This window comes from Copidosoma floridanum, unplaced genomic scaffold (genome assembly GCF_036245765.1).
Source record: "Copidosoma floridanum isolate Cflo_tuat_1 unplaced genomic scaffold, Cflo_Japanese_pri ptg000007l, whole genome shotgun sequence".
NCBI classification, from domain to species: Eukaryota; Metazoa; Arthropoda; class Insecta; order Hymenoptera; family Encyrtidae; genus Copidosoma; species Copidosoma floridanum.
In genome coordinates, this window is record NW_028321884.1 from 13,590,351 (window position 1) to 13,615,361 (window position 25,011).

At 36.2% G+C, this 25,011-nt stretch overlaps 2 protein-coding genes across 7 annotated transcripts; both read left to right on the forward strand.

Moving 5' to 3' along the window:
* The first annotated feature begins 2,836 nt into the window (after positions 1-2,836).
* Positions 2,837-5,587, forward strand: LOC149375413 (uncharacterized). Of its 2 annotated transcripts, none has more exons than XM_089588729.1 (6): positions 2,837-3,330; positions 3,403-3,625; positions 3,692-3,921; positions 4,018-4,460; positions 5,299-5,427; positions 5,520-5,587. In XM_089588729.1, the coding sequence occupies exons 1-6, from the start codon at positions 3,242-3,244 to the stop codon at positions 5,528-5,530; spliced, it is 1,125 nt and encodes a 374-aa protein (XP_089444855.1). In that variant the 5' UTR covers positions 2,837-3,241; the 3' UTR covers positions 5,531-5,587. The 2 variants fall into 2 exon arrangements, with proteins under 2 accessions (XP_089444855.1, XP_089444857.1); XM_089588731.1 differs by having other exon boundaries at positions 5,523-5,587.
* A 36-nt stretch (positions 5,588-5,623) lies between these two features.
* LOC149375414 (uncharacterized) lies at positions 5,624-6,707 on the forward strand. 5 transcript variants are annotated; one of them, XM_089588733.1, is made up of 3 exons: positions 5,624-5,671; positions 5,752-6,307; positions 6,660-6,707. In XM_089588733.1, the coding sequence occupies exons 1-3, from the start codon at positions 5,640-5,642 to the stop codon at positions 6,672-6,674; spliced, it is 603 nt and encodes a 200-aa protein (XP_089444859.1). In that variant the 5' UTR covers positions 5,624-5,639; the 3' UTR covers positions 6,675-6,707. The 5 variants fall into 5 exon arrangements, with proteins under 5 accessions (XP_089444859.1, XP_089444860.1, XP_089444861.1 ...); XM_089588734.1 differs by lacking the exon at positions 6,660-6,707 and having other exon boundaries at positions 5,752-6,080; positions 6,243-6,516; XM_089588735.1 differs by lacking the exon at positions 6,660-6,707 and having other exon boundaries at positions 5,752-6,080; positions 6,164-6,256.
* The last annotated feature ends 18,304 nt before the right edge of the window (positions 6,708-25,011 follow it).

The following is a 25,011-nucleotide window of genomic DNA, read 5'->3' on the forward strand; positions in this document are numbered from 1 at the left end:
CCAAGTAAAGCTAACGACGAAACTCGTTAAAAACTTTCCAGCCACTCATCCAATATATCCGTCACCCGGCATGCGTTGCACAACTGCTGAAACCCCACGACAACTCGTCACTTTTCCCGACTCCCAACGGGCCGGACTACATACACATACGGGAATATTGTATTTGCAAAAAGAAGTGCACACACGAAAACCGTGCAATCGATCGGGTATCGGTCGTTCGCTTATTCTAACCGTGGGAATTATTACAATTCAAGCTTGTCGAGAGAGAAAATTACCATTTTCGTAGATACTTCATTCACATTTTCTACATTACAATGTACGATGACAAGTGCTACATTACATGGAGTACAAAAAAAATATTACATTTGCTGTGCTAGAATGGTAATTTAGTATTATTCCGTTGCCAAGAACTTTTTACTTTGGGCAACCTAATTTTTATTATTGTGGACATTAGTTTCTTTTGTTCAAACAATAAAAATCACTGTAGTAACGATAAAAATTACTATAATAACTATCTTACAATCGGTAACCAGGTTATTGTTCCAGCACAATAATTTTAATGAAATTTTTTGCGCATGTTTACGCTTGCTGTCCGTTAAACACAAGTGCAGTTATTTACATACTTCCGTTATATATGCAGGTTTATCATATTCTTCAGCTTGGTAATGTTTTCCATGCTTAGCAGTGAAGAAAGTTTTAATGCTGGATAAGTTTACATTTGAAAATTAATACCTTATTGGAATAAGAATGACATACAAAACATATTTCATGACGTGACCATTGCTCGCATGTCTTTGTCGATTGATTCAAAATAAACAACTCCAAAGGGTATTTGGTCTTTTAAAAAATATAACCGCTTGTAATAAATAAACAATTTAAGACAAAATTTTCCTTGAGATACTTTATAGAAATGAATGGTCATGATTAATTAAAAACGCATTAATTGACTATTAATAGATTTTTTTATAACAGTTCCATACAATTTTGTCAAGATCAACTTATTATTTAAAATTAAAAATCATCTAATTCGTATGCTTCCACAACATAATTAAGTAATATCACTATACTGATATTTTTACGAATGAGTTTAAATGCAACTTACAAAGATGTTAGTAATAAATATAAGCTTTTAACTAAATTAAGAACATACCGTATGCAGTATGTATTTGTTGCAGTTTGATTTTTTTTTTTTTATAATCAAAAATAAACATCATATAAAAATGAAAGACTTTGTTGATTGTTTAGAATCGTTTTTGAGCTTACTCACAGTTGATCAAACGTTGTCATGAGTAGTATCTTAAATTAAAAATGTTAACAGTTAACTACTACTCAGTATTAAAATCCACGCAAGTCAATGGTCAACGAACGATACATTATACGATTTATCACGTAAAAAATCAAAAATCATGCCAAACCACATCTTTCAAAAAACTCGTATCCCCAAAAACGTTAAAATGGCCTTCACCGAAACCAAGTAACACACGAGTTACTGATGGATCGAAAAACGAGGGTACACCCTTCTCTCCCTCGCTGCCGAACCAGGTATAATGGTCGGCAATCAACATGCGGGAGTACACATGGGCTCCCGTATCAGCATCCACCCGTCGTGTAAGCCTTGTCGAGTCTCCGGACGATTGTGCGCCTTGACGTTGCAGGTACACCGTGCGCCTCCACATACACAGGACGAGGAGCAGCGTTCCTGCTTAGGTTCACCGAAAAGGGGGGGGAGTCCGTTCTCTAGGCATCCTAGGGGACTGACTCTATCGCATCAGCTCGATCGCAGATCGCGGCAGCGACGTCGACCGAGGGGAAGAAGCCAGCGCGACGATGTTAAGTTTTCTCCGCGCTTGGATTGACTTTTCCCGAGATTCAATGGCCGGCTCGCGAGATAAGCGCTGCGGGCTTTTTGCGCTCCGTCGGTAAAGGGGCTCCCGCTGACAAAGTGACGGCTGGGACTCATTGTCTTTTCACGTTGCCTCGGAATCAGATAGCGAAAGTGCTTTTTTTTGCGCCAACGCGTCTTAGTACGGACAAGGCCTCGTCTCGATGGGTAAAAGGGGGCCGAAAAAAGGCTGTTTCGCTAATACGTAGAAAAAGACCCTTGGAATTCTCGCGCGTAACACAACGAGAACTTTTTCCTCAGTGAGAAATCAAGCCATGCATGTTGATCCACTATTGGCTTGTTTCGTAGAACGCACAGCTTTGTGCAGCCTTTCTCGAGCTCATAAAGCATTGGAGCTTCATGCTCTGCCCCGAGTCCTTGACTATACGATTGAGGTCACTAAAGTGCCCATCGATAAAAAAAACTAGGGCAAAAGAGTTTTGACTCGTGGGACTTGCACAACTTTCCAGATAATAATTGTACAGTAGACATGGACTGTACGGTGATACTTGCTAAAAGGGAAAAAGTAGCAAAAAAAAGGGATGGTTGTTAGCTGCTTTCAGTGAATGTAGACCATAGGGAGGGCAATGGCAGACAGACACCTAAAATCGTGAAGACATTCGCTGTACTACTGATAAAAAAAAAACGTGCAATAAACATGATTAAATTTTGCCACATCTGATAATAATTATTAAGCTCGAGTTGTTAACACTTGTTCAAAATGTCTCTTATACTAGCGTAGCGAGTAAATGGATAGTTATCGGAGTATAGTGGCACCAATTTAGAAACTAACGAGAAAGTTATTCTTTATCACAGCTATTAAAACTGATAAGCCCAATACACGTATGCAAGTTCTGAATAGAAGTGAAAAACAAAAGAAACGAAATTTATGACTTATAAGTATACTCTCATTTTCCTTAAATTTGAACACATTTTTTCGCTTGTTGCGAGAAGTACGCGAGAATCACCTTTCGTAAGTAGTATTTTCGGAAATAATGATGAAAAGAATACAACAGAAAATCGTTGTAAGCCAATTAGTGAGCCGATAGTTTATAATGGGCGACAACACACTAGACATGGCTCACAAGCTGAAAGTTGTAATGAATCATCGCAAAAGAATGCTTCGACGTAGTCGATACTCGAAACAAAAATTTGTTCAGTATTACTTCTACAGTGGGCTTGGAGCATCGACACCTAGTTACAACCTACAAATACAAAGCATACCCGTGAATAGTGACTTTTAATATAGTTGTTTATCGCTGATTGGGCGTAGTTGAAGAAATTGGACCTGTTTTTGATCTTTCATCAAGTAATTGTAAATCAATTTCCTGCGGAATCCAAAAAAAAAGGAGAGTAAAAATGGGTGATCAGGATTTGGATAACGAGAATAGCCTTCATCGAGCAGTTCGACGACGGAACATTAGGGAGATCAACGACATTATAGAAAGGTAATTTTTGTTTGAAGCAAAACCCAAAATTGGATATAACCTCGAGTACATGACTTTTTATCACTTGTTTAGAGACTGGATGCAAGTAAATGATTGGAACGACGATTTCGAAACACCTCTGCATCTGGTATACTTGCCGCATTACAATGAAAGTCAATATCATTTTTTTGAAATGAGTGATAGACACGCGGACAACCAGACGATAATAAGGACGCTCGTACATCATGGGGCAAACATACATGTGCGAAAAGGTTTATTTGAATCGGTACTTCACTTGGCGGTCGATCATCAGCAGGTATTGCATCTTATTAAAAGTATTATGAAGTTATGGACACATGTCTCAATATTTACGTATCCACAGATCAAAGACGTTCACTTTTTCCTGGAGAACAATGCCGATCCGAACGTGACCAATCGATCGGGAGAAACAATTCTGCGACGTGCGGTACGTAAGAAAAATGCAGCGATATTGAAGGTTTTGTTGTATTACCACGCGGACCCAAACATCGCTGATTTCAGGGGCGAAACGCCGTTGGATTATGCCGTTTCGCACAACAGACACCTCTGCATAGATATTTTATTTCGGTTTGAGTAAGCAGTTCATGTTTGTACGGCATTATATGTGCCTCCATGAATAATAACATTGATTGTTAATGGCTTACATTTTTTTTTTTTTTTTTTTTTCAGCTTGAAAGCTAGAACCATCTACAACAGTATGCTCCGTGCTTGTAATCAATTCGCTAAACAGCCAAATCACAGACAGTTCCAGCGGTACATCGAAGGTATTTTCCAAAGCGGGGACGGAATGAGAATTCACGACAATTTCTCGCTGGAAACTTTGCTGTACTATGCAGTGTCCCAAGAACACCACGATTATTGTACAAACAACTGTTTGCTATACGACTTGTTGCGCCAGAGAGGCATTGATCTTAACAAAGACGTCGGTAACTCGGAACTGCATTCTGCTGTCGTAGCCAGAGATGAGACAAAAATTGAGGCTCTTTTGCAGGAAGGAGTTGATATCAATTTAAAAAATAGACACAAGCAGACACCGTTGCATTTATTGTTAAAAGTGCAAATATGCTGCGATGAACGATTCTACAGAATCGCTACTCAACTTATCGAACACGGTAAAGAAAAGACCATTGGCGTCTGTTTTATTTTTCTACAACACTTTGTACTAGCATCTTGAAATTTTTTCGCCAGCTTACAAGATAGCTTTGAAAACTTTTGTTTACGCCCAAGAAATTTAAAGTGTGTTATTACGTAAAGTAGTAAGTACACGTAATTAATCAATTCTCAGAACTGTTGATCATAATTTTTCACGTTTCGGAAAAACGCAATTTCATTTTAAAAATTTCCATCAATGTAGGGTTCTTATTAATACGACTAATACCTGAATTTTTTGCGAGTCTTTTCTGATTTTACATAGTATGTTATATCGATGTGCTTCATAATATCTATTATTTAAAGAAACACTCACTAAATCATCAAGTTTAGTTCAATGAATAAGCTGACGAATTACTTCACATCCCGGAATGTTTTGGAAGCATTTGAAATCTGTTAATATCGATTTTTCCTACTTTTCACATCAATCAAAAATGTTACAATTTCTATGAATTATCTTACAATAGCTTAGTCACCCTTTTTAGATTAATATCTATATTGTTCTATAGTAGGCAATAATACATAATTGTCATAGTGTTTACGTGGAATTGAAAATGTGGAATATCTAAAAGTAATTGACAGTCGAAGAAAGCAGATAATACTTTAGATAATTTAGGCACATGGTTTCATACAACGTTTTTTAAAATGTTTCCAAAGCACGATGGGTTGTTAGGGATACTAAATAATATTCTTTATCCTCAATTCACTAGCATACGAAAAGAATTTTCCAATGACAATCCGTTGTATGTATCCACCCTTTGAATTTTTCCACTAATAATTGAGTATATTTCTTTTACACAGGGAGTGACTTGCGTTCACGCGACTGTATCAATGAAACACCGTTTTTTTTGGCTGCAAAAAGACGCAATGAAAAATTGTTGAATTTAATGCTCGCCAAAATCACGGGAGTTGACGAAACAACTCTAAAAGGTGTGCATTCGTTTTATGATTTAAATATTCACTACGATAGTAATGAAATTCAACTTCATGAAATTATTGTTGCTATCGTCTTGGGTTATCAGCAGGTTGTTGATCGCTTGCTTTACATGAATTATGTCGATGAGGCGGTACAAAATAAATGCCAAGACGTCAGTAGAGCACTGAAAGTGGCTGTTGGAAGCCGGCAATACGATATTGTCCAGATGCTTCTGGAGACTGGCTTCCGGGCTAATGGGTAAGACGTTGATATTGCAACATCCCTCAATGACTACCAGCAACTTGCATTAACTAACCTTTTGTTTTCATTATTTTCAGACTCTCCACCTATCTAATACCCCATTTTCCCATTTTTGAGTGCAACAAAGAAGATATGAGAATGGCATGCTTGTTTTGGGAATTCAACGACAGGACAACGATCAACCTTGCCATAATTCAAGCCTACGGTGAATTTACTTCCACACCATCAGTAGTCAATCAGTTCACATACCTGCTGAGTTTCTATCTCGCTATTGACTCAGCTAGAAAAACAATAAAAGAAGAGTTGATGCCAGTTAGAGGACTTGTAAGGGGAAACGGCAGACTGCGAGACATTCTCTATGAATGTATCGACGCAATAGAAGAACTGAAGGAGACCAAAGTAGGTGGTAAGTCCATCTTTGACGTTATAACGATGCCATTCGTATCGTATATTAAATTATTACGTTGTACAAATTTCTTTGATGCTCAGAAGAACTTGTACTTGAAGCTTGAGGAAAAAAATAGGCTCGAGTATTACGAGTACGTGATAAAAACTCGTATTGATCTAGGGATGGACTACATAAATGCATGGAATTCCGCAAAAAAATGCTTTGATGGAATTATTAAGGACATAGTAAGTACAATTAATCATAATAGTCTTCCTGTGGAAATAATTGATATTATATTTTCTCATCTTGATCAACGGGAATTAAAGAAACTTGCCAAAATGAATTAATCATACATGTACTGTTATTTTAGAAATAATTGCGTCAAGTAATTTGTAGCTTCATACACATTTTATCAAATAAAAGCCTTAAGCACTTATTTTCAGATCATCCATGAATGAAGGTTGAAACTTAAACTTTTGTAAGTTGTTTGTTAGACATAAAGATGTAAATAAGGCTCTGTAAACGAAAAATAGTGAAACAATAATAAAGATGAATGATAACCAGTACTGTATTCACTTTTTCCTTTTGAAATTTTAGGTTGTACAAAACTAGGAACATTTTCAGGTGCTACGCACTGTACAAGTGATGGAAAATGACTGCAAACGTCTCAAAAATACCCTACAGACTTTTAAATGAAATTCTTTAAAAGTCTTTGAAAGGCCAAAAAAGTCTCGACAAGAATTTAGACCTCTATCGTGACATTCCAGGAAAAAGTCCTTTGCAACTTTATACACCTGACTTCGGACGCTTCGGACTGTTACTGCTAAGATCGCAGCATCTCACGTTGATGTTAATTTATTTCTACATTAGTGGCAAAGACAAGACGGCACTAATGGACAAGACAAAACGAAAGTACCCCTGAAGAGACGAGGTAGAGCCATGATAATAATATTGGATTCTACTGCAAAATCTTCAAGACATTCTTTTTCGAAGGTAAATATTACACGCGTTGAGGAAATAACTCAACAGTTTATGTTACGATAGACCAATAAACAGTAAGTATATTAACAAGGCTAACAACTATCGAGAAAAACTATATGCAGGCATAGTTGGCGGTAAGCAACATGTGGGACTGTTGAAAACTGACTTATTTCAAAACAAACACGTTAATAAAAAACTTGTATGATAACGTAGAGTTTTTTTCACGTACGGTTGGGTTTCGATAGTCAGGGTCATCACCTTATGTGTAACATTGCAAATTTTGTCATCTTATCAGTTCGTTAGCCTTCTTAGACTCCCACAATGTTGATTGGGCCCACAATTGTTCTACTGGACATTCCATTCTGGTAACGTCGTTAAGATCATTCAAAATTAGATGGTATTTAGTCGTTTTACCATTATTGCGTAAAAAAAGTTTGCTGCAAAAACCATTACCCTCAATCCCCCATCCCTTAGCCAAGTAGGAGTAAAACGCGAGCTTGCAAGACCGATAAATAATTCGTCAGCAAGTAGTAGCCGCGTCACGCTTCTTCGGCGAATTTTTCGAACCCAGTGAAACAACAATGAGGAAAAGAGACACCGTAATCACCGATAATGTCTGTCCACTGAATAAACGATTCGGCCAGTCGCGTCCGCTGAGACACTCCTTGTCACTGTCGTCCAGCAGACTGAGTTTGATAAAGGCTGCAATAAAAAATTGAGTCACGACCATCCATTTCAACGCACTGGTGACTGATTCGCTCGTGCTTTATACGTATTGTATTCTTCATCACGAAGAGAGACAATGGAGAGTGGCACGAGACCGGTGCTGGATTTTTTGCGAGTATCCAACTTTTCACGTTAATATTCGACGAACTTTGGAGTGAACCAAAATATCGAGTGTTTGAGATCTCCAGTCTGCATGCCGTATAGAAGATAAATATAATCTCAATGCTTAAAAATATCCACAAATAGTAAATAAAGCAAAAGTTACTTTGACATAGTTAAACTGAAATTTTCTTCTTACAAGATTTGTGTATTGTATGAAAAATTTTTTTAATAATCATCCACTTGGTTAACAAAAACAATCTATTACTTCTCATGCTCCTTTCCACAAGATATCCTTGTAATCTATGTACAATAGTCTGTCCTGTCTCCCTTCATCTCTATACCAAGGACAGAACAGAGCAGTGACTAACAGAGCATCTAAAGGCCGTTTCAACTAAGAGCTATCTCATCGTCCCACTATCAATCTACCAACACATACGCACATACACAACTACATACCCAGCAAACATTTTCCATTGGCTGTCTACGCATATATATTAAAATCTACAAAAAATCATTGAAATGAGAAAACCGAAGTTGGAAAAATCATTTCGACGTCGTCCAGAGTTAAAAACCTATATCTAGAGTGTACTTGTTGCCTTCAGTTTGGTCTGATCGATTTAATATGTCTTGCACATGGGCCAGACTTTTTTTCATCTAAAAAAATAATTAAACACTTTTTTCGTTTAAAGCATCATATTTTAAAAAAGATCCATGTAGTATAAAATAATAAAGAACCCAATCTATAGACATAAGGTTTTGGTACTGACGATACAGTAGTGTGGATATACAAATGTATATTACAATGAATCTTTTAGTAGATTTAACTTGATGAAGATACTTAAACATCTTTTTTCGACATGATCGTGCTAGGTACTATTCCACAACATCAATTAATTTTTCATACAAATCTTGGAAAAATTAATTAATGTGATTAACCACACTTGTTTATTGCAAATTAGCTTGCGCTCAAAATATTGAAATACCATTGTTCTAAGGTAAATATCCTAGGATGAGTTACATGCTCTACAAGTAAGGGAAAAAAGGCTTTTAAAGTCTTGCAATGACATCAAATAACTTTGAAAGTCGAGAGTCTTTAAAAAAGTATTTATAAGTCATTCAAAGTCTTTGTAAGTCCTTGGGTCAGTGTCATCTAAAGTCATCTTAGTCCTTCGTTATACAAAAGGTTCCAAAGTCTTAACAAGTTTTGCAAAGTCCTAAAATAATTTTTCAATCATCATCAGCATTTTTCTTGAAGTAAAAATGTCTGTAACGTATACTAAGAACACTACAATACAACAACAGTTTAAGTTACATCAACAAATTTCGAAAACAAATGGGGTGTGAGATGACCTACCAGTAATCCGAGTGAAAACTGAAAGAATAGCGACAGAAATATTATCAGATATATTTTTGAGAGAACGAGTTGGCTTGTATTTATACTTGCTTTTTTCTCCAACACACGAATTTTCGTAAACTTTGACACTCACATGTAAACAAAGTACGAAAATCAAACTTTTCGAAATGGCCAACTCGACACTAGAGAACGACGCCTCGTCCAGTCGGCAATTATCTTCGTAACAATACCCACACCCCAGTCAATTACATACGTGTCCATACACGTAACAACGTGAGCACGGGAGGATCCAGACACGGGTTTTCTCGCGCCTAAATGCAATGGATCATAAGGACGGCTCCGTTCGTTGTACGTACACAGTTACACCTTGGCGAAGGTGGGAAGAGAAGGAACGACTTGCCATCTCGCGAAAGGAGAAACGGAAGGCACCGTTAGCCAGTTAGCACGTATGTATATATAGCTTGCCGGAGGAGGAGTTCCTAGAAGAGTTTACGACGCCGGTAGCTGCGGTGCACGTCCCGTGCGATTATCCAATCGATCGCTTTTCATAGCTGAACCTTTGTAACGTATACATACCACGGCCGAGTCCAGAGGATATATGCATATACATGTACCTCGACTTGCCTCTCTTGGAATTCATCGTACGCGACTGGGGCTCGGTAATTGATATGGTGATTTCGGGAGCAATTTAGGACGGTATCTTAGCGGCGCCCGCTGTTGGTGGTGGTGAGAAAGACGAAGGGTAAGGATGAACGGCGCACAGTCGATCTGGCCGAAGGACGAAGATAAGCCGGCGAAGGACCGGTACGTGACCTTGGATCTCTCGACGTCCACGAGAGATACGAGGGGAGGAGTTGGCGCACGCTGTGGGGATTATCGCTACGCGGACATGCCCATTGTGCGATAGCTGGGAAAATGTTGTATTAATCTCGCGAGTGTGGACCGGGCACTGGTTATACTAGGGGCAGAGTCGGTTGGTGGGTAATTTAATTATGCGCTGGACGCGTTTTATCTGTAGTAATTGCGCTCGAGATAAGTCCTTAGGGAGCTTTTTTGGGAACGTCAGTGCTTGGTTCTCACCCCTCACCCCTGCATTTTTGGTCTGGGCGTAAGGACGAGTGACTGAGAAATGTCATGTGTATATGTATTACAATGGATTCACCTTGAATTTAGGTGATAAAAGATACAACGTTTGAGTCTGTGGATTTGCGTTGTTCATTATTCAGTCGAAAATATTACAAACTTCCTTCGGCAGAGGAGTTTAATATTGGTAATGCAGTTATTTAACTTCTCGTTTGTACCATCATATTGTTTGGGCACTTTACTTTATTTTTATTTTTGGAGTTACGAAAGAGTAATGATGATTGATTCACTTCATTAGAGATTGGAGTTTCAAGGTTTTTCCAATTCTGTTTTTAATTTTAACGGAAAAGGTATTATTTGATACACCTGTGTGCTAATCAGTTACTGCTTGTATGATCTTTGAGCTAAAAATAATGAGTTTATCTAAAAAACTAATATGGTTTCATTTCGAAACTCAATTTCATGGCAGACTTGTAACAAAGACATTTCAAAAAGACCGTCGAAAGGATACTTGTAGTAAGGCCTTTTTTAAAATTCCATTTTTTATTCACAAACAAAATAGATCAAAATCAACTTTGTTCAATACGCATTCTATAAAATTGAAACAAAACCTTTTAAGATCTGTTTAAAAAAAAAAAAAACATCGAATCATGCGTATCAAAGAAAAACTACGTAAGCTATACACTACGCATTTGATTTTATTGAATTAAAAAAAACCTACTACAACGAAAACTTTTTTTACTACCTGTTCCTAAATGCTCTTCTAACTATGCCATAATCCTTGAGAGATTTGAAAATATTATGCAGCAAGTTAAAAAAAATCGCCAAGTTTCAGCCCAGCTGCTCGAAACTAAAAAATACTCTATAGCAATGAATGTACAAGGTGGAGGGACGCGTACGAGGCACAAGTCCAGCCGGTAAGTACGCAGCGAGGGGAAAAAAAGTTTGCGTCAATAAAACCCGAGCTTAGGGCCGCGATATCCAGGTGGCGGCAGCTCTCGGGTGCACTTCGTCCCCTCTTTTTCGCGAAGCAAAGCTGCAGGGAAGGGATGCAGCACCGGCCGCGCAGAATCCCAAGAAGAGGGAGTTTATGCTCTCATATCCCGTTCCCTCGTGCATCTGCGTGGAACTTTCAGTTTCGGCCGAGCCATGAGGAAGTAGACAGTGCCTCTCGGGGGAGCAAAATCGCATAGCTACACCTGACTTTGGTGATACTATAGTTTTTTTTTTTTTTTTTTTTTTTTTTTTTTTTTTTTTTTTTTGAGATTAGAGAATTTTTTTGTTCTTCAAATTGTTCCTTAAAAAGTACATTCGTTGGAAATTCCATTGCAATGAAGCCAGTTTGTTAAAAATTTTCTATTAGCACTTACATAGGGGACGAGGATATATACTTGCGTTGTCACGAATAAGCGTGTCTGACTCAAGTTGAAATTTGAAAAAAAATAAATGCGAATCTGAATTCGATTACCCGTATGGCCTTTGTTAACGAACGATTTATTAAAACTATAATACTATAGGCTGTAACTTATATTAGTAGTCACACTCACTTTCATGATCGCCATTTTGATGTCAGATTAATTTTGTTGAAGTTCCATAACAGTTGGGTCCAAGACCAGATGATATTTTTTTATTAAAATAAAAAACCGGTTATGCCACAGGGGTATCATCAACTTTATCACGTAGGGGTGCTCAATTGGTAGCTCAATGCGTGCCAGACAGCATCGAAGTTTCCAATACGAATGAATAAATCATTACTGGGATCACAGTTTTTTTTTTTTTTTTTTTTATTGCAGCCCCTCATCTTAATATTCTATGTATACATCTACTGAGACTAGTAAAATAAGAAGCTGCTAATAAAAACATTTGGGATATTTTCTTTGCAAGAATTAATAAATGCCAACAATGCCAACTCAAGGTCACTCAAAATTCTTTCAGATATACTATTTCTCAGGCATCTTATTTGGTGCATAAAGTGTACCATATCTACATGTGGTACCTAATAACTATGTACAAACTGAAGCAATATCACTATACAGATCCGAGTGTGTTAATTTCAACCCACTGTAACGTTTTTTATACGCTTTTACATCGGTGTTATTTCACACCATTTTCTATGTAATATTTATCACGCAGAGAAAATAGATTTTTACAACTCGTCTTCATGAAGCCCGTAAATTATAAATTACGTACAGAAACCAAATTAAATTACATGAATGGAAATGTGTAAAAAAATGTTACGATTTTATATGCTTTAAGTAAGTTGCAGTAATGCACTTGGAGTTGCACCAATAAAAATGATGTTTTACACGGGAATAAACTATTGTTACAAAACTAGACAATGTATACAAATTGTTTATCTAAAAAGGCAGTTTACACAAAGATCAAGTCGTATACGATCGAATTTTATCATGCCTTTCTTTCAACAAACAAAAACGGTAGATCGTCTTTATACACGAAGATCTGCGTTACATCATTTTGCTTTGTTCACCTTCTCCAAAAATTATATTAACGCATTGTTCGATACAACTTCATGTGAAAACGTAACAACTACTTACAATCTCGCATCTCACTTATTCGGGGAGTATAGTGACTTCCTGCATGTGTTTACGGTTTTTAGTGAGCTTACAAGATCTTAACAAAACTACGACCCTATTGAGCAAGGAGTAAAATTCAACCTTTAAGTTGATTGAATCGAAATCCTATGAATTTGTAATTCAAACGATGTAAAATGTTTTACAAACGTAGTTGTGAATCCGGTACTCTGCAAAAATTTTGTAATGAAAATGAATTTTAAATACATGGACGTAGTGATTGTTCAATTTTCCTGTGCAGATTACATTTTTACAAAAATTGAAGAGATTATTCGAGTGAAAAAGGATCCAGATAATTTTTTTTTTTTTCTAACAAAACGCAAGAGTTCAGGAGTGGCATTCGTGCAAAAAGCTCCCCCTCAGCCACGGCAGTTCTACCCCGATGTACGGAATCCGATGAGCCAGGTGGGGAAATAGCCACGTAGCAGCAGTTAAAAGGTCCTATTTCCGCGACTTGACCCTCCGTACGCGGTAATCGACGCGATATCCTTGATACGTGGCTCGACAAGATCTTGTCGGGTGGACCTCATCCAATCACCCGAGAAAACGACGCTTCCGTGACCTATCAAAGGTTCACATATATATATGGCGTGTTATCAAAGGATGCTTATCGAGTCTCGTTTTTGTAATTGATATTTTGCCGAGCTTAACACCAGTTCTGCTTGAAGACATGGGTTGCGACTCACAAGTTTAGCAAAAATATTTGAAAAAATGCAGAGTATGTTGCAATCTTGTCGTTAAACCTAATAACTGAACTATTAATCCAAAACTAAATTTATATACATTCTTTGATAATTGACGGTAATCTTATAAATCAATAATTTCGTTTGCTTATATAGAATTTATCTATTCAGTTTTAAAAATGAGTATCCTACAATTATCTAACTGCATAAAATAAGTCTCCACAAATTATTTCTAATTAACAAACTAGTTTACTTATGCACAAAACTTTTCAATATAGAACTAGTTATCAAAATCAGATTATTTATTAAATAGTTGAAAGAGTTTCAACAGAAATACCATCGTTAATTGCACTTGCCTTTATTGTTTGAAAATTAATTTGTTTGTCCTAGATCGGTCCTAAAGTTACCTGTCGAGGATTTCTTTTTTGCTAAAGAGAGTTTTTTTTTCTACAAACAAACTTAGGCTTTGAAACTATGGTTTTAAAACTAAATTTAGCCATTTTCATGAAGCTATCTCTTTTTGACTAGTCTGTCATCAGTTATTTATTTTGTTTTAGTTATCTGCAACTATCTTTAATCTTAATGCTAGTCAATTAAAAGCAAAGTTTGTCTATGTCAGTCGAATGGTAAACCTATCCACACAGACTTGAGATCTCGGAAGAATAATAAAATATGTTTAAACGTCAATTTCTACGTTCTCGCGTGCTACATTTGAAGAGCTAAGATATAAATACATCAAGTACAATTAATAACAATATGTTTTAAAAAATAACACAGAGTGTATCGATACAGTTGTATGAGTTAACAAATGAATAATTTTAATATATAATATAGCAAAACCTATCAAACATTCTTTTTTTTTGACCAAACAGAAAGCTCGCCCACCTGCGAAAAGCGATACAACGCTTCGGAAAAAAAAATCCATTCGATTATCGGCACGGCTGAACTTGAAAAAAAGTCGCTCAAGCGAACATCTACATACCAAACTGCACACAGAGCGAAAGGGTCAGACGTGAATGAAGAGCCGAAACGGAGAACTAGGGAGCAATAATTGAGTCTATAATCGACGAGCGCCGACATCAAAGTAACACCCTTCCCTTTCCGATCGCCCCAACTTTTCTGCGTCTGCTCGAAATCGCTCGTTCGTTATTTAACGGGACTTCCATCAACTGGAGCCATCTGCGTTTCACCCCATGGAACTCCCTCTGGTATCAGCTCTCTTTTCGGGCTCCTATTTTCTCTATTTATATGGATTCCTTGCGACCTGTATAAGTACCTATATATGTGTAAAGAGACGGTATTTATGGTAACTTATTTATTGATTGAAGCTGTACTACGATTTGACAAAATAATAAATGTAAGATTTAAGATGGATATTATTTTGACTTAAATGTTTGTCATTCCTAAACAGTCTATAAACTACATACATTAAGAGCATCGTATTTTAACTTATTTAGCTTTACTAAATACGAGTAATTAAAACTTGTTTCTTGATTCAGTAATTAAAATAAAAATTCGCGAATCTGAAGATCTAGCTTGAATGGCTAGTTGCTTTTGATCCAAAAATCCATTTTGATTAAACAGGCCTCATTGTAAGCTCGATTGTAAGGGTCACTTCACCCACCTTCCACTTTTTTTTCTAGCTACCCTCTTCTGGACAAAAATACCATGGCAAAACTGAAGTTCGGAACGCTCCGGTAACGAAATTTGAAAATTAAATTAATTACTTTCAAACGAAGCGAAGTTGTTAAAAAACAACTAAGAGTAGCATGAGAGACTACCAATAATATATATAAGTCGTAAGAAGGTTAATTTTCCATAATCATACCCGAACCCAAAATTATCATACATGTGCCTATGCTAGCTTTCCTACTCATTCCGACCTCTGGCTTTCGTAACTAAAGAGCCAGAATTAAGACCCCGCTGAAAAAAATGGATTGTTTATTATTATATAAACAATATTTATAGATTATTTATAGATTTCAAGTTATGAAAGCCAGAAGTCGCAATTTGGTCGTTTTCGATATACGCGTATGATGTATGATGGAGAATCGCTGAAAACTTACCCACCCCTTCGTTTTTTCTTGGATTTTTGTATTTTTATTTATTGTTTGTATAATAATAAACACTCCATGTCGTTTTTAGCGGGGCCTTCGATCTGGGTACACTTGAGAAAGGACTATTACTTTGAAAGGCCTATACGAACCAATGAAAGGAGAACTAACCAATGGATTCCAAACAGAAACCTACGAACTTTGCCCATATCCATTATTAATAACCATCAATTCATAAAGCTCCAGCTTTTTTAACAAAAATCCATTAATACATGACTCTTGGAAAAGTGACGATTTGCTTTGCTGTTGTTGTCTTCATCCATGCATGGTTGTAGCAACATTAGCCAGTTATAAGATGACTAGGACAAGAGCTAGGCTGCAGTCAACGAATTATTCTCACGAGCCCAACAGGGTGTAAACTTCACCAGTAGTGTAGCTCGCGTGTGTCCTCAGCAACGTCACTGTTTTGGTCGTGAGTCTTGGCTCTTAGCGACTACGGAGGTTCATTTGACCATTCGGGAGACTCTGAAAGCATGGCTCTCGTGTGCTTTTTAGTTGGTTACGTTGGGAAACCGAGTCATATGGTGCGCACTCTCTACGTTTCTCGCAAGCTCGCGTGTTCGTATTGCGCGAAAGCTTCGGCCGACTGAGCGTAAACTAAGCGTACGGGGGCACGGATTTCCGGGCCCTGGGCTTCTCTCACCTACTTTCTTATCCAGAGGCTCTGTGGGCTGGTCTGGTGATTTTTTACCCCTTGGGTACCTGGCACGTTGCACGCGATTTTGCTCACAACAAAGGATTGTAAATGTCCTTGATTACGTTGGATAAGGCGATTGGTGGACAATGATTTGGTGCATTGTGGTAGAAAACAGTGGTTGTCATTTCGAGGCTTTACGTTGTTTACTTCATCATCTACTTAAAGTGACAAAGGACGTTTATACGTTTTGAGCAGTGAGACATTTGGGTGAAACCTTAAGGGATGACTCCTAGCTAAAACAATTTCACATCTTTTTTTTGTTTTTTTTCGGTACACATTTTCCTAAACTATAGTATATAATAGGATATCTTGGTTGGCGTCAAATGAAAGTTAAGAGTAAATTACTTCGAATGAAAATGAAATTTTTGATGAATCGGTTTGTGATTGACTAAAAATGAACATTAACATTCAGACCCAGATCTACGTGCTCGTCCTTTAAAATGCATTAATATTACAATTTTTAGTGAGAAACAATTGAATCACCATAAATTCTGAAATTTCACTCAAGCATAACAAAGCTTACTTACAGAAATTGAAATGGTATTCGAGTACGAGAACCAACAACATTTTTACTTCTGTCTTCTATATTTAGATAATTAAAACATAATCATCTTTCAAAGAGCTAACTTTGGTTGGTTTCCTACAACACGTACATCGTTTTTGTTAGGTAAAAATGCAAGATAAAAGGTACGAAAAAATTCTAGCTACTTAAAACTGATAACTGCACAAAGGATGATGAAAGAAATACCCGGACAGAGATGCGCTTCGACCATTCATGGAGCATCCAGACCAAAAATCGCACTCCTCCCTCTACCCCGTAAATTCTCGGGAAGCTCAGTGCACAAATCGCGCTTATCCTGATGCTCCACTTTCCCTCCTTACAAGCTGGCTAAGCGCCTCTCCTTATCTGCAGACGCTTACGTCCACGGAACGAGAGACGTACCTACATGCGAATGCACATACAACGCAAACACTCGCGGTTCCATCCTATGTACACAAGCGGACGTTACACCGTGGCGTTAACCCCACGGTTAATGGCACCCAGCATTTTTCTCCTCGAGCACAGCCTCGTAATTACGGGCCAGCGAGTCTCTCGCGCTCAACCCACATTTTTTATTCGTGACCGGAGAATCGATCCTCCCTGATGCGCGCGTATCTGTCACTGCGCCCTATTACTTACTTTTGGACCCATGAGAAACTCTTGTCTCTCTCTTTCGTACATGGAGAATTCCAGTGGGAATTGCCTGCCTAATGTTTTTTGTTGGAAATCCTGTGTAGAAAATGAACAGAATCATGATTATTTAAAAATAAAATCCAAACTCTAGTCTTTCAAAAAAAGGTAGCTTCTTTCAATGCTTATGCACTGAAAGATGAGGCTCGTCAAAGATCAAGAACAGGCTGAATCAAGAACGTACAATAGTACTTTTTCAATCAAAAAGAATTACCTAGATTGAAAGTTAATTTGCATCTAAAACTTATATTACGTGTAATTTTTTGTTTAAGGATCGTTGACCTCATTGTATTTGCATACCTTTAATTTCTTGTTATCTCTGCGAAAAAAATCCAGAGAAATAAGATCAGCAGGAAAAAATTTGTCTATAAAGTTAAAAATATTGTAAAAATATATGGCAAGCTACTAGGGACACAATGATTATTTTCTGAATTCATTACATAATAATATTATACAAAAAAGGCTAGTTCCAAATGCACTCACGATATACATCATGCCGATTTTTCTTCAAAATCATACATCGTACATGGTACAATCGTGTGGAATTGCTCGTATGTTGGAGTAGAGACACTAGTAGCACGGCCTTGTTCATCCCACGCCTCGATATATAAATGGGACCTCGCCCGCAACGCCCCCTTGCCCTTCGAGTACGCCTCTGCCACCTCAGAGAGTACACCAGCAAGATTTTTCTTCCCCTTTCCCCTTTTTTGTACTTGTTTCATCTCTGCGACTGGGTGGCAGAGGATAGAAAGTGATACTGTTCGGATGGTCGTGAAAAATCGCGACCCACGTAGCTGTTTGAGGTGAAAATTACCTCCCGATGGAGACCGATTTTTTTACATTCCCCGTGAAAGACAAACGAGAGGTACACCCTCCCCTCATTCAGTAAACGATAAGTTATATTGTAAGGATAGAGGGGAGGCTCTGCAATTAAAGCGCGGGCAGTGGTTTTCTTTTTCCTGAGAGCACGAGCCATTATTCTTGCGCAAACAAACATTGCTTCGTCGCGGTGGCAGGTAATTCGCGAGTGCTCGCATCTTTGGTGCTCCTGCGATCGTTGTAAATGACATCGATTTAGTCGCCGAGCATCTCGTTGCTCGTTTGGGTGCTTTTTGCAGTCGCCTGCCGTGTGATTTAATATTACTTAATGATTGTAATACTGCACCAACAGGAGTATCAATCATGTTTGGAGTAACATTTTATTGAGGTAATATGAGCATTAGAGGTTAAGTTTTTATCGTGATTTATCACTTATTTTGAAAAAAATATTCATATACTCGATTGATAGCGATAAACTTTTATGTAATAATTTAAAGCCCAGTTCACTTGCTTAGGTTGATGGAATATGAATTTTTTCTAATAGTATGAGATTTTACTGTGATTTTTTTTTGGTGGAATATACATCAATTTCACAACATTAGACTGTATTATAGACGAATGAAGAAGATGAGTTATGCTCTTGATTAACATCTTGTTTATACACATCCCGTAGTGCTCCATAAAGGGTTTTTTTCGAATAAAAACAGCTGGCTCTATCTGGTGAACATATGAAGATAAAAATCTTTTTTCTAATATACTTCACTGCTTCGATGAGGTGCTTATTTCACTGTTTTACAAATAAAGATACATTTCACGATTCGCTTTTGAACCTTTATCTTGAAATTAAAATAATTTCATTATAGAACCAAAACTTTTTTTACGAGCTAAAACTTTATTTTGAAACAGACAGAAATTATGAAGATGTACTTTTTTTGTGAAAGGACGAAAATTATGAAGACGTAGTCAAGATTCGGAATACCAATCTGAAAGTAAAAAGAAAAAATCAACGTCGTAATTAAGATCGTTAATTACGTTAGATTTTGGGAGCAGTGGTCTGTCAAAAGAAGCGTGGGTGGTACTCAGCCGAATAATCCAAAACAGCAGGAGGACATCAGCACGTTACCTATTTGCTTGAAGCTGACGTTACCTTCTTTTTTTTTTAATACAAGTACGAATTCCATGGCAATTACCTTTACACACGATAAATTTAATGCTTATAGATAAGTTCTTAACATCTAAATTTTCGTACCAAGTGTCTGCAATCACATTCAGCACAACTGTGTATACCATTCAGCAATAAATCAGAAGATCAACGAAATTACCGTCAATTCAGTGCTATTGAAACACATTTCTTTTCAAATTTAGGAGCAATGGCGCGTTAATTGTAAGCAATCGAACGAAATGCCACTAACATCCACTTTCTTCATTAATTTTTCACAAAAGCTTTGATTCAGCTCCAAATAGCGTGGGTGCCTCATACTCCCCCCTCAGGAGGGGGTGTCCCGATTAACAAGTTACCTTTACGAACGACAAGCGTACGCCGCTGCCCAGTTAAAATGAGCATACAGCAATAATAACTCTAATACGCGTGGAATTGATCCATCAAGTGCAGCAGCAGATGTTATGATACACTCTACCTGGCTTTTATAGATGCTAATTTCCTCGCTGACGCCAGAACAATTATGTAATAATGCAGCTGTGCATATATTGCACTAACGTGGAGTGTACCCATAAACACCTGGTATTACCGTGCAAAGTGCTCGATGACTTACATCGCGAGCGCGAGGTTGGGAATTACAATAACTTTCGTAGGTACCTTAATTATCGGATGAGCCACTGGAGTGCTCGGCTCTCATCGCTTATTAATCCGCCCACTGCTACCAAGGAAGCTATTTTAATGAACGTATACCGGCCACTCGTTACTTAAGCACTTGCTAGTCGATTTTATGATTTAGATTACGGATAGTCGCAAACCCAATACCTGTAGAAGGTGGATTTCAAGTTTAAGAAGGTTTTCATGAGGGAATTGGAACTCGTATCGATAGTAGCAGGGTGGAAGTTATCTATTGGTATACTCACACAAGGCCAATGTAATAATCCAAAGTTCTCAAGCTTTCGTGATACTTTCTGTAACATTCCTCTAATATATTCTAGTTTGGTGTGAACCCCCTCCTTCAAAAATTGTTCCAAATAGGTCCATTAAATATATCTTACTAATAGGTCTTGCACATATTTTTCTATTTTTACCCAAAGTAAAACTGATGTATCATAAACTTTCAATCTAAAACTTTGATATGATTTATCTTTGACAGTATTCATATATATGAAAAAAGAAAAATTACATGTTTGATACTTGTTAATAATCTACTTGACTGACATAACAGATAACGTAAAGTTAAAGATAAATTACTGTAGCTTTAACCTTGTTAGAATTATTGAACTAAATGGAGACTAGTAGACTTTGTTTATTAAAAATGTTATAAAAATGTAATCTTATTCAGTTCCTAATAAAAGCATTGGAAAAAGTAAATTTATAATTTCTTGCAAACTAATTTTCAATCAACTAGTAATTTGACTTAAATGAGCAGTTACATTTTACTGTCAACCTCAATTAATTTTCAGGAACACAATAGTTTTTACTATTATTCAAATTAATTCTTCTTTTGTATCATAAAAAACAATGTGCTTGCAGATAACTATCCATAAATAGTTTTGTAAGCCACTACTTGTTATATTCGTACAATGTAACGAAATAAAAGGGATAGTTAAAGCAACTACAGAGTAAGTATTTAGAGATTAGTTACCTTACAGTTTTGCAACCTAAAAATTTGTTACACTATCTAAAAAAAGGTTCATATGCTTGCTTAGTTGTTCGCTAACTATGTAAAAAAAAAGTTGAAGATACATTTTATACTTTAAGGTGTTACAAACTATAATACTAGATTTAGCTCCTAAATGGCTACAGGTTTCTTTCTGTAGTCACAAAAAAAGATTATTTTAGGCATTATAGTCGTGCTTGGTGATATGATATCAAGTAATCGTTCTAAACTTTCTTGATACATCACCGTACGCATAGAGAGCATAGTCCTTAAACATTTCTTTCTTAAATTGTGGACAAATTAAAAACAAAAAAAATTGTGGCTCTTGAAGATTGTATGATAAAAAAACTCAAATATCTCTTGCAAACTAGTTACGTGTTGAGTAATATTTGAGAGCAATGATTCAAATCATTTTAGAATGCGTGCATTTAACAATTTGATATAGTTATTCTTAATTTTTGCTGCGAGTACCTAAAATAAGAGGGTGCACGATCCTGGCATTAGTAACGATTCCTAAAGTACAGTCAGTCCCAGTACTAAGGTACCGACACAATCTGACGGTTTGTACAAATTTGGTTCAATATTAACCTGAATAAAAAATAATATGATACATCATTTTCGACAGCTGGATATTATGACATATAAAAAGAAACCTTGCCATTTCATCACTGAGGAAAAGGTTTTAGTCAGTAAGCGCTCGGAATTGTAACTTTACGGAATATAACTTCAAAAAATCTTCTCGGTCTCGGTAAAATAAGATATGGTAAAACTTTTATTGCTTTTTTATTGAAAATTTTGCAGTGTATAAAAAATCTCAAAAGTAAGCGAAGAACTAAGGTATAATTTTTTTCAATAAAAAGTTTTTTGTCGTTCATGAAAAACATCAAAAATATCTCCTATGTATGGCTCCAGGACTATTTCCTAGCAAAATTTTTCAAAGCCTCAGTCTTTAACGAGATAAATGACTATTAACATCAAGATTAGTTTGAAAAATATTTAGCAATGGTTCATTTAAATAGACTATTGATATTTGTGTGTAAGCTTATCCATGCCTGCACCTGCCTACATTTCTATTTACGAAGTGTCGGAACTATCAAGTATACTTTAAAAAATGTAAGTCATTGACCTAAATAATATCATGTAAATTAAATACATAAAGTAAATCATGACGAATGAATATGGTTTTCAATGTTTTTTTGTGTCCCTTTTTGAAACCTATGCATTCATTAAATTGATAAATGTATGGTTTATCTGAAAAACACTTCCCTAGCATATTACTCCAATTATTAGGTTTTATGTATTTAGTACTTAATTTGGTTAATCTATACAAAATACAGTGAAATTTCATTCATTGTCACACAACTATTAATTGGTTGAAAAAAAAAAAAAAAAAAAAAAAAAAAAAAAAAAAAAAAAAAAAAAAAAAAAGTTGACAAAAACTTTTATGGATAATATAATGTAACTACAATCTTGTATGGTTAAGTGCTGTAGTCAACAAAATAAATGAAGGCTACATGCCCACTTTTTCTCTCTGCTTTTTAGTCTCTTTTGCTTCTTTTGGCTAATGAGAGGACCACAGTACTGAGTATTTCTTAGTTCCAGGACAGACTATTCCTGTATATTACCGCATGAGGGGTGGCTACCAAATAGATACAATTTGTTAGGACTTTCTGTCTCTTTTTCGATTACTCTAGAATAAAAGAAGATGAGGTGTCCTCTACGAGTACATTAGGACCTCGGAAAACAGTAGCAGCCTAAACAGGGGGTATTAGCGAAATGCTCGGTGGCTCTTACATATTCCAACGAAGCCTTTGTTTCTGTCCTGCTTAAGAGCTCCCTTGTTTTTCTTTTAATGTTTTTTTTTTTCCTAACATGTTTGCGTGGTTTTGATTTACTGCTGTTGTTTGAATTTTTCTTTGAGAGGAAAAAGTCCACTAAGATGGGACTTTTGTCGAAATAGAATAATTCATGGGGTGCGACGACGCCCCTGCGTTAATGAACAGGGCTGAACTGTCTGCTAACTAAGACTGCGGAATTAAAACTTTGCTCGTATTTTAGCTTTCGCATTGAAATCGCTAGCACCGATTTCAAGGCAATGAGTTAAAGACTAACTACGACTTGAAAAATTCTCCTATCCATTTCTCGAAGTAAAATCATTAACTCTTGATCAATATTTTTAACTTTGAAGTTATTGCATTTTGTTTTTTATTATTCATGTAAAAGTAAGAAACAAAATTTTTTTAATTGCATATTATTAAAGATCAATATTTTATTCCTGCACATCATTTATCATTGGTAGATAAATTTTAAAACATTGTTATTTAGATTCTTTAATTTAAACTTTGTGAACCGAAAGTTAGTGTGAAAAGATGATCTTATGATAAATTTTAGGTCTTTGAACCACTCCCGATAAGTGTGATATGTCAGTTGTTTTTCAGTTTTCTTTTGTTTTCTTGGCTTGAAGAACAACAAAAAGTTGGATAAAATTTTAAAAAATGCACTGTTGAGTAACAATTATTAAAAGAAATTTTTTTCAATTTTTGACGTCAAATTTAAATTTTCAGAGAAATTCAAAACAAAACAAAAATTCTAAAAAAAACATTTTATTAATTGTGCTACAAAAATAATTTTGTAGCAAAATACACATTTTTTGGTACTGCTATGAATCTTTTCAGATTTTTAGAAGTTCTAGAAAAGCTTCAAAAAAAAATGAAAAAAACTGTGTTTTTGGCATTTTTTGCGTTATCACTATAATAAATAAATGTAAAAAAAGGTTATGTAAGATCATTATCTAAAAACCTACGTTAAGTTCGTACAAAGCTGCTTTTGCATTTATTTGTGGTAATGACAATACGGGAAAACGCCAAAAATAGCATTTTTTTATTTTTTTACACCTGTATCGATTTCCAAAATCTAAAAAAATCAACGATAATATAAAAAAATAATTTTTTTTTTGTATCACTCGAAAAATGATTTTTCAAAGATTTTTTTTTTTAGTTTCAAATGTCTCTGGAAGTATAAATTTAGTCCAAGAGTTTTAAAAAAATTCAAGTTTATTTGCTATCTAAAAGTGCATTTTTTGTAAATTTTTACAAATTTTTTTTTTTGCTTACTGGGCTAAAAAAAAAAAATACGTTTTGACCTATCACACCCGCCAAAAGCAATCCAGAGATCTAAAATTTGGCATTATTGCATTTTTTTACATGAGAGAAGCAGAGACGAAGAAAAAAAGATATAGCTACAGATTTTCTTTTTTTTTACATTATAATGCCTTACGTCCAGCTCTCTTGTAGAGGCACTACTGAGGGCACTTAGCACTTGGCATTGGGAAGGAATTGGGATGGAATTGGAAGGGAGGAGGGCCCTACAACTGCCCCAAATTCACCCATGACAATTGTCATGTGGATCAGGAAAATCTCGGGAAATCTCCCGTAGGAAAAATCTGATCCGCAACAATTCGGTGTATCTGCCTCATTTTTGATCCAGTGTCTAAGCTGCAGTATTAGACAACGGGGGGCAGACAGCTATAGATAGGCTAAATCGTCAGTAAAATCACATGACAATGGACTCAAGAGCCAGTGCTCACTCTATTTTTTGCTGCTTTGACCGATTTTTTGAAATACAGTTTTCATCGTCATCGAAGCTTAATATAGTAGCTTTACAATACGCAATATCGTGATTCCAAACAACGTGTGCCCATGCGTTAGGCGGCAAATCTGACTTCTGACGCGTAAACATTTGCTGGGCCC

What these genes read in the sequence shown, in the direction of transcription:
- LOC149375413 (XM_089588729.1), top strand. Translation starts at nt 3,242, where the DNA reads ATGGGTGATCAGGATTTGGATAACGAGAATAGCCTTCATCGAGCAGTT. An exon ending in GATATTTTATTTCGGTTTGA is followed by an intron (nt 3,922 to 4,017) that starts GTAAGCAGTTCA and finishes TTTTTTTTTCAG; the next exon opens with CTTGAAAGCTAGAACCATCT. An exon ending in TACTCAACTTATCGAACACG is followed by an intron (nt 4,461 to 5,298) that starts GTAAAGAAAAGA and finishes TCTTTTACACAG; the next exon opens with GGAGTGACTTGCGTTCACGC.
- LOC149375414 (XM_089588732.1), top strand. Translation starts at nt 5,640, where the DNA reads ATGCTTCTGGAGACTGGCTTCCGGGCTAATGG. An exon ending in ACTGGCTTCCGGGCTAATGG is followed by an intron (nt 5,672 to 5,751) that starts GTAAGACGTTGA and finishes CATTATTTTCAG; the next exon opens with ACTCTCCACCTATCTAATAC.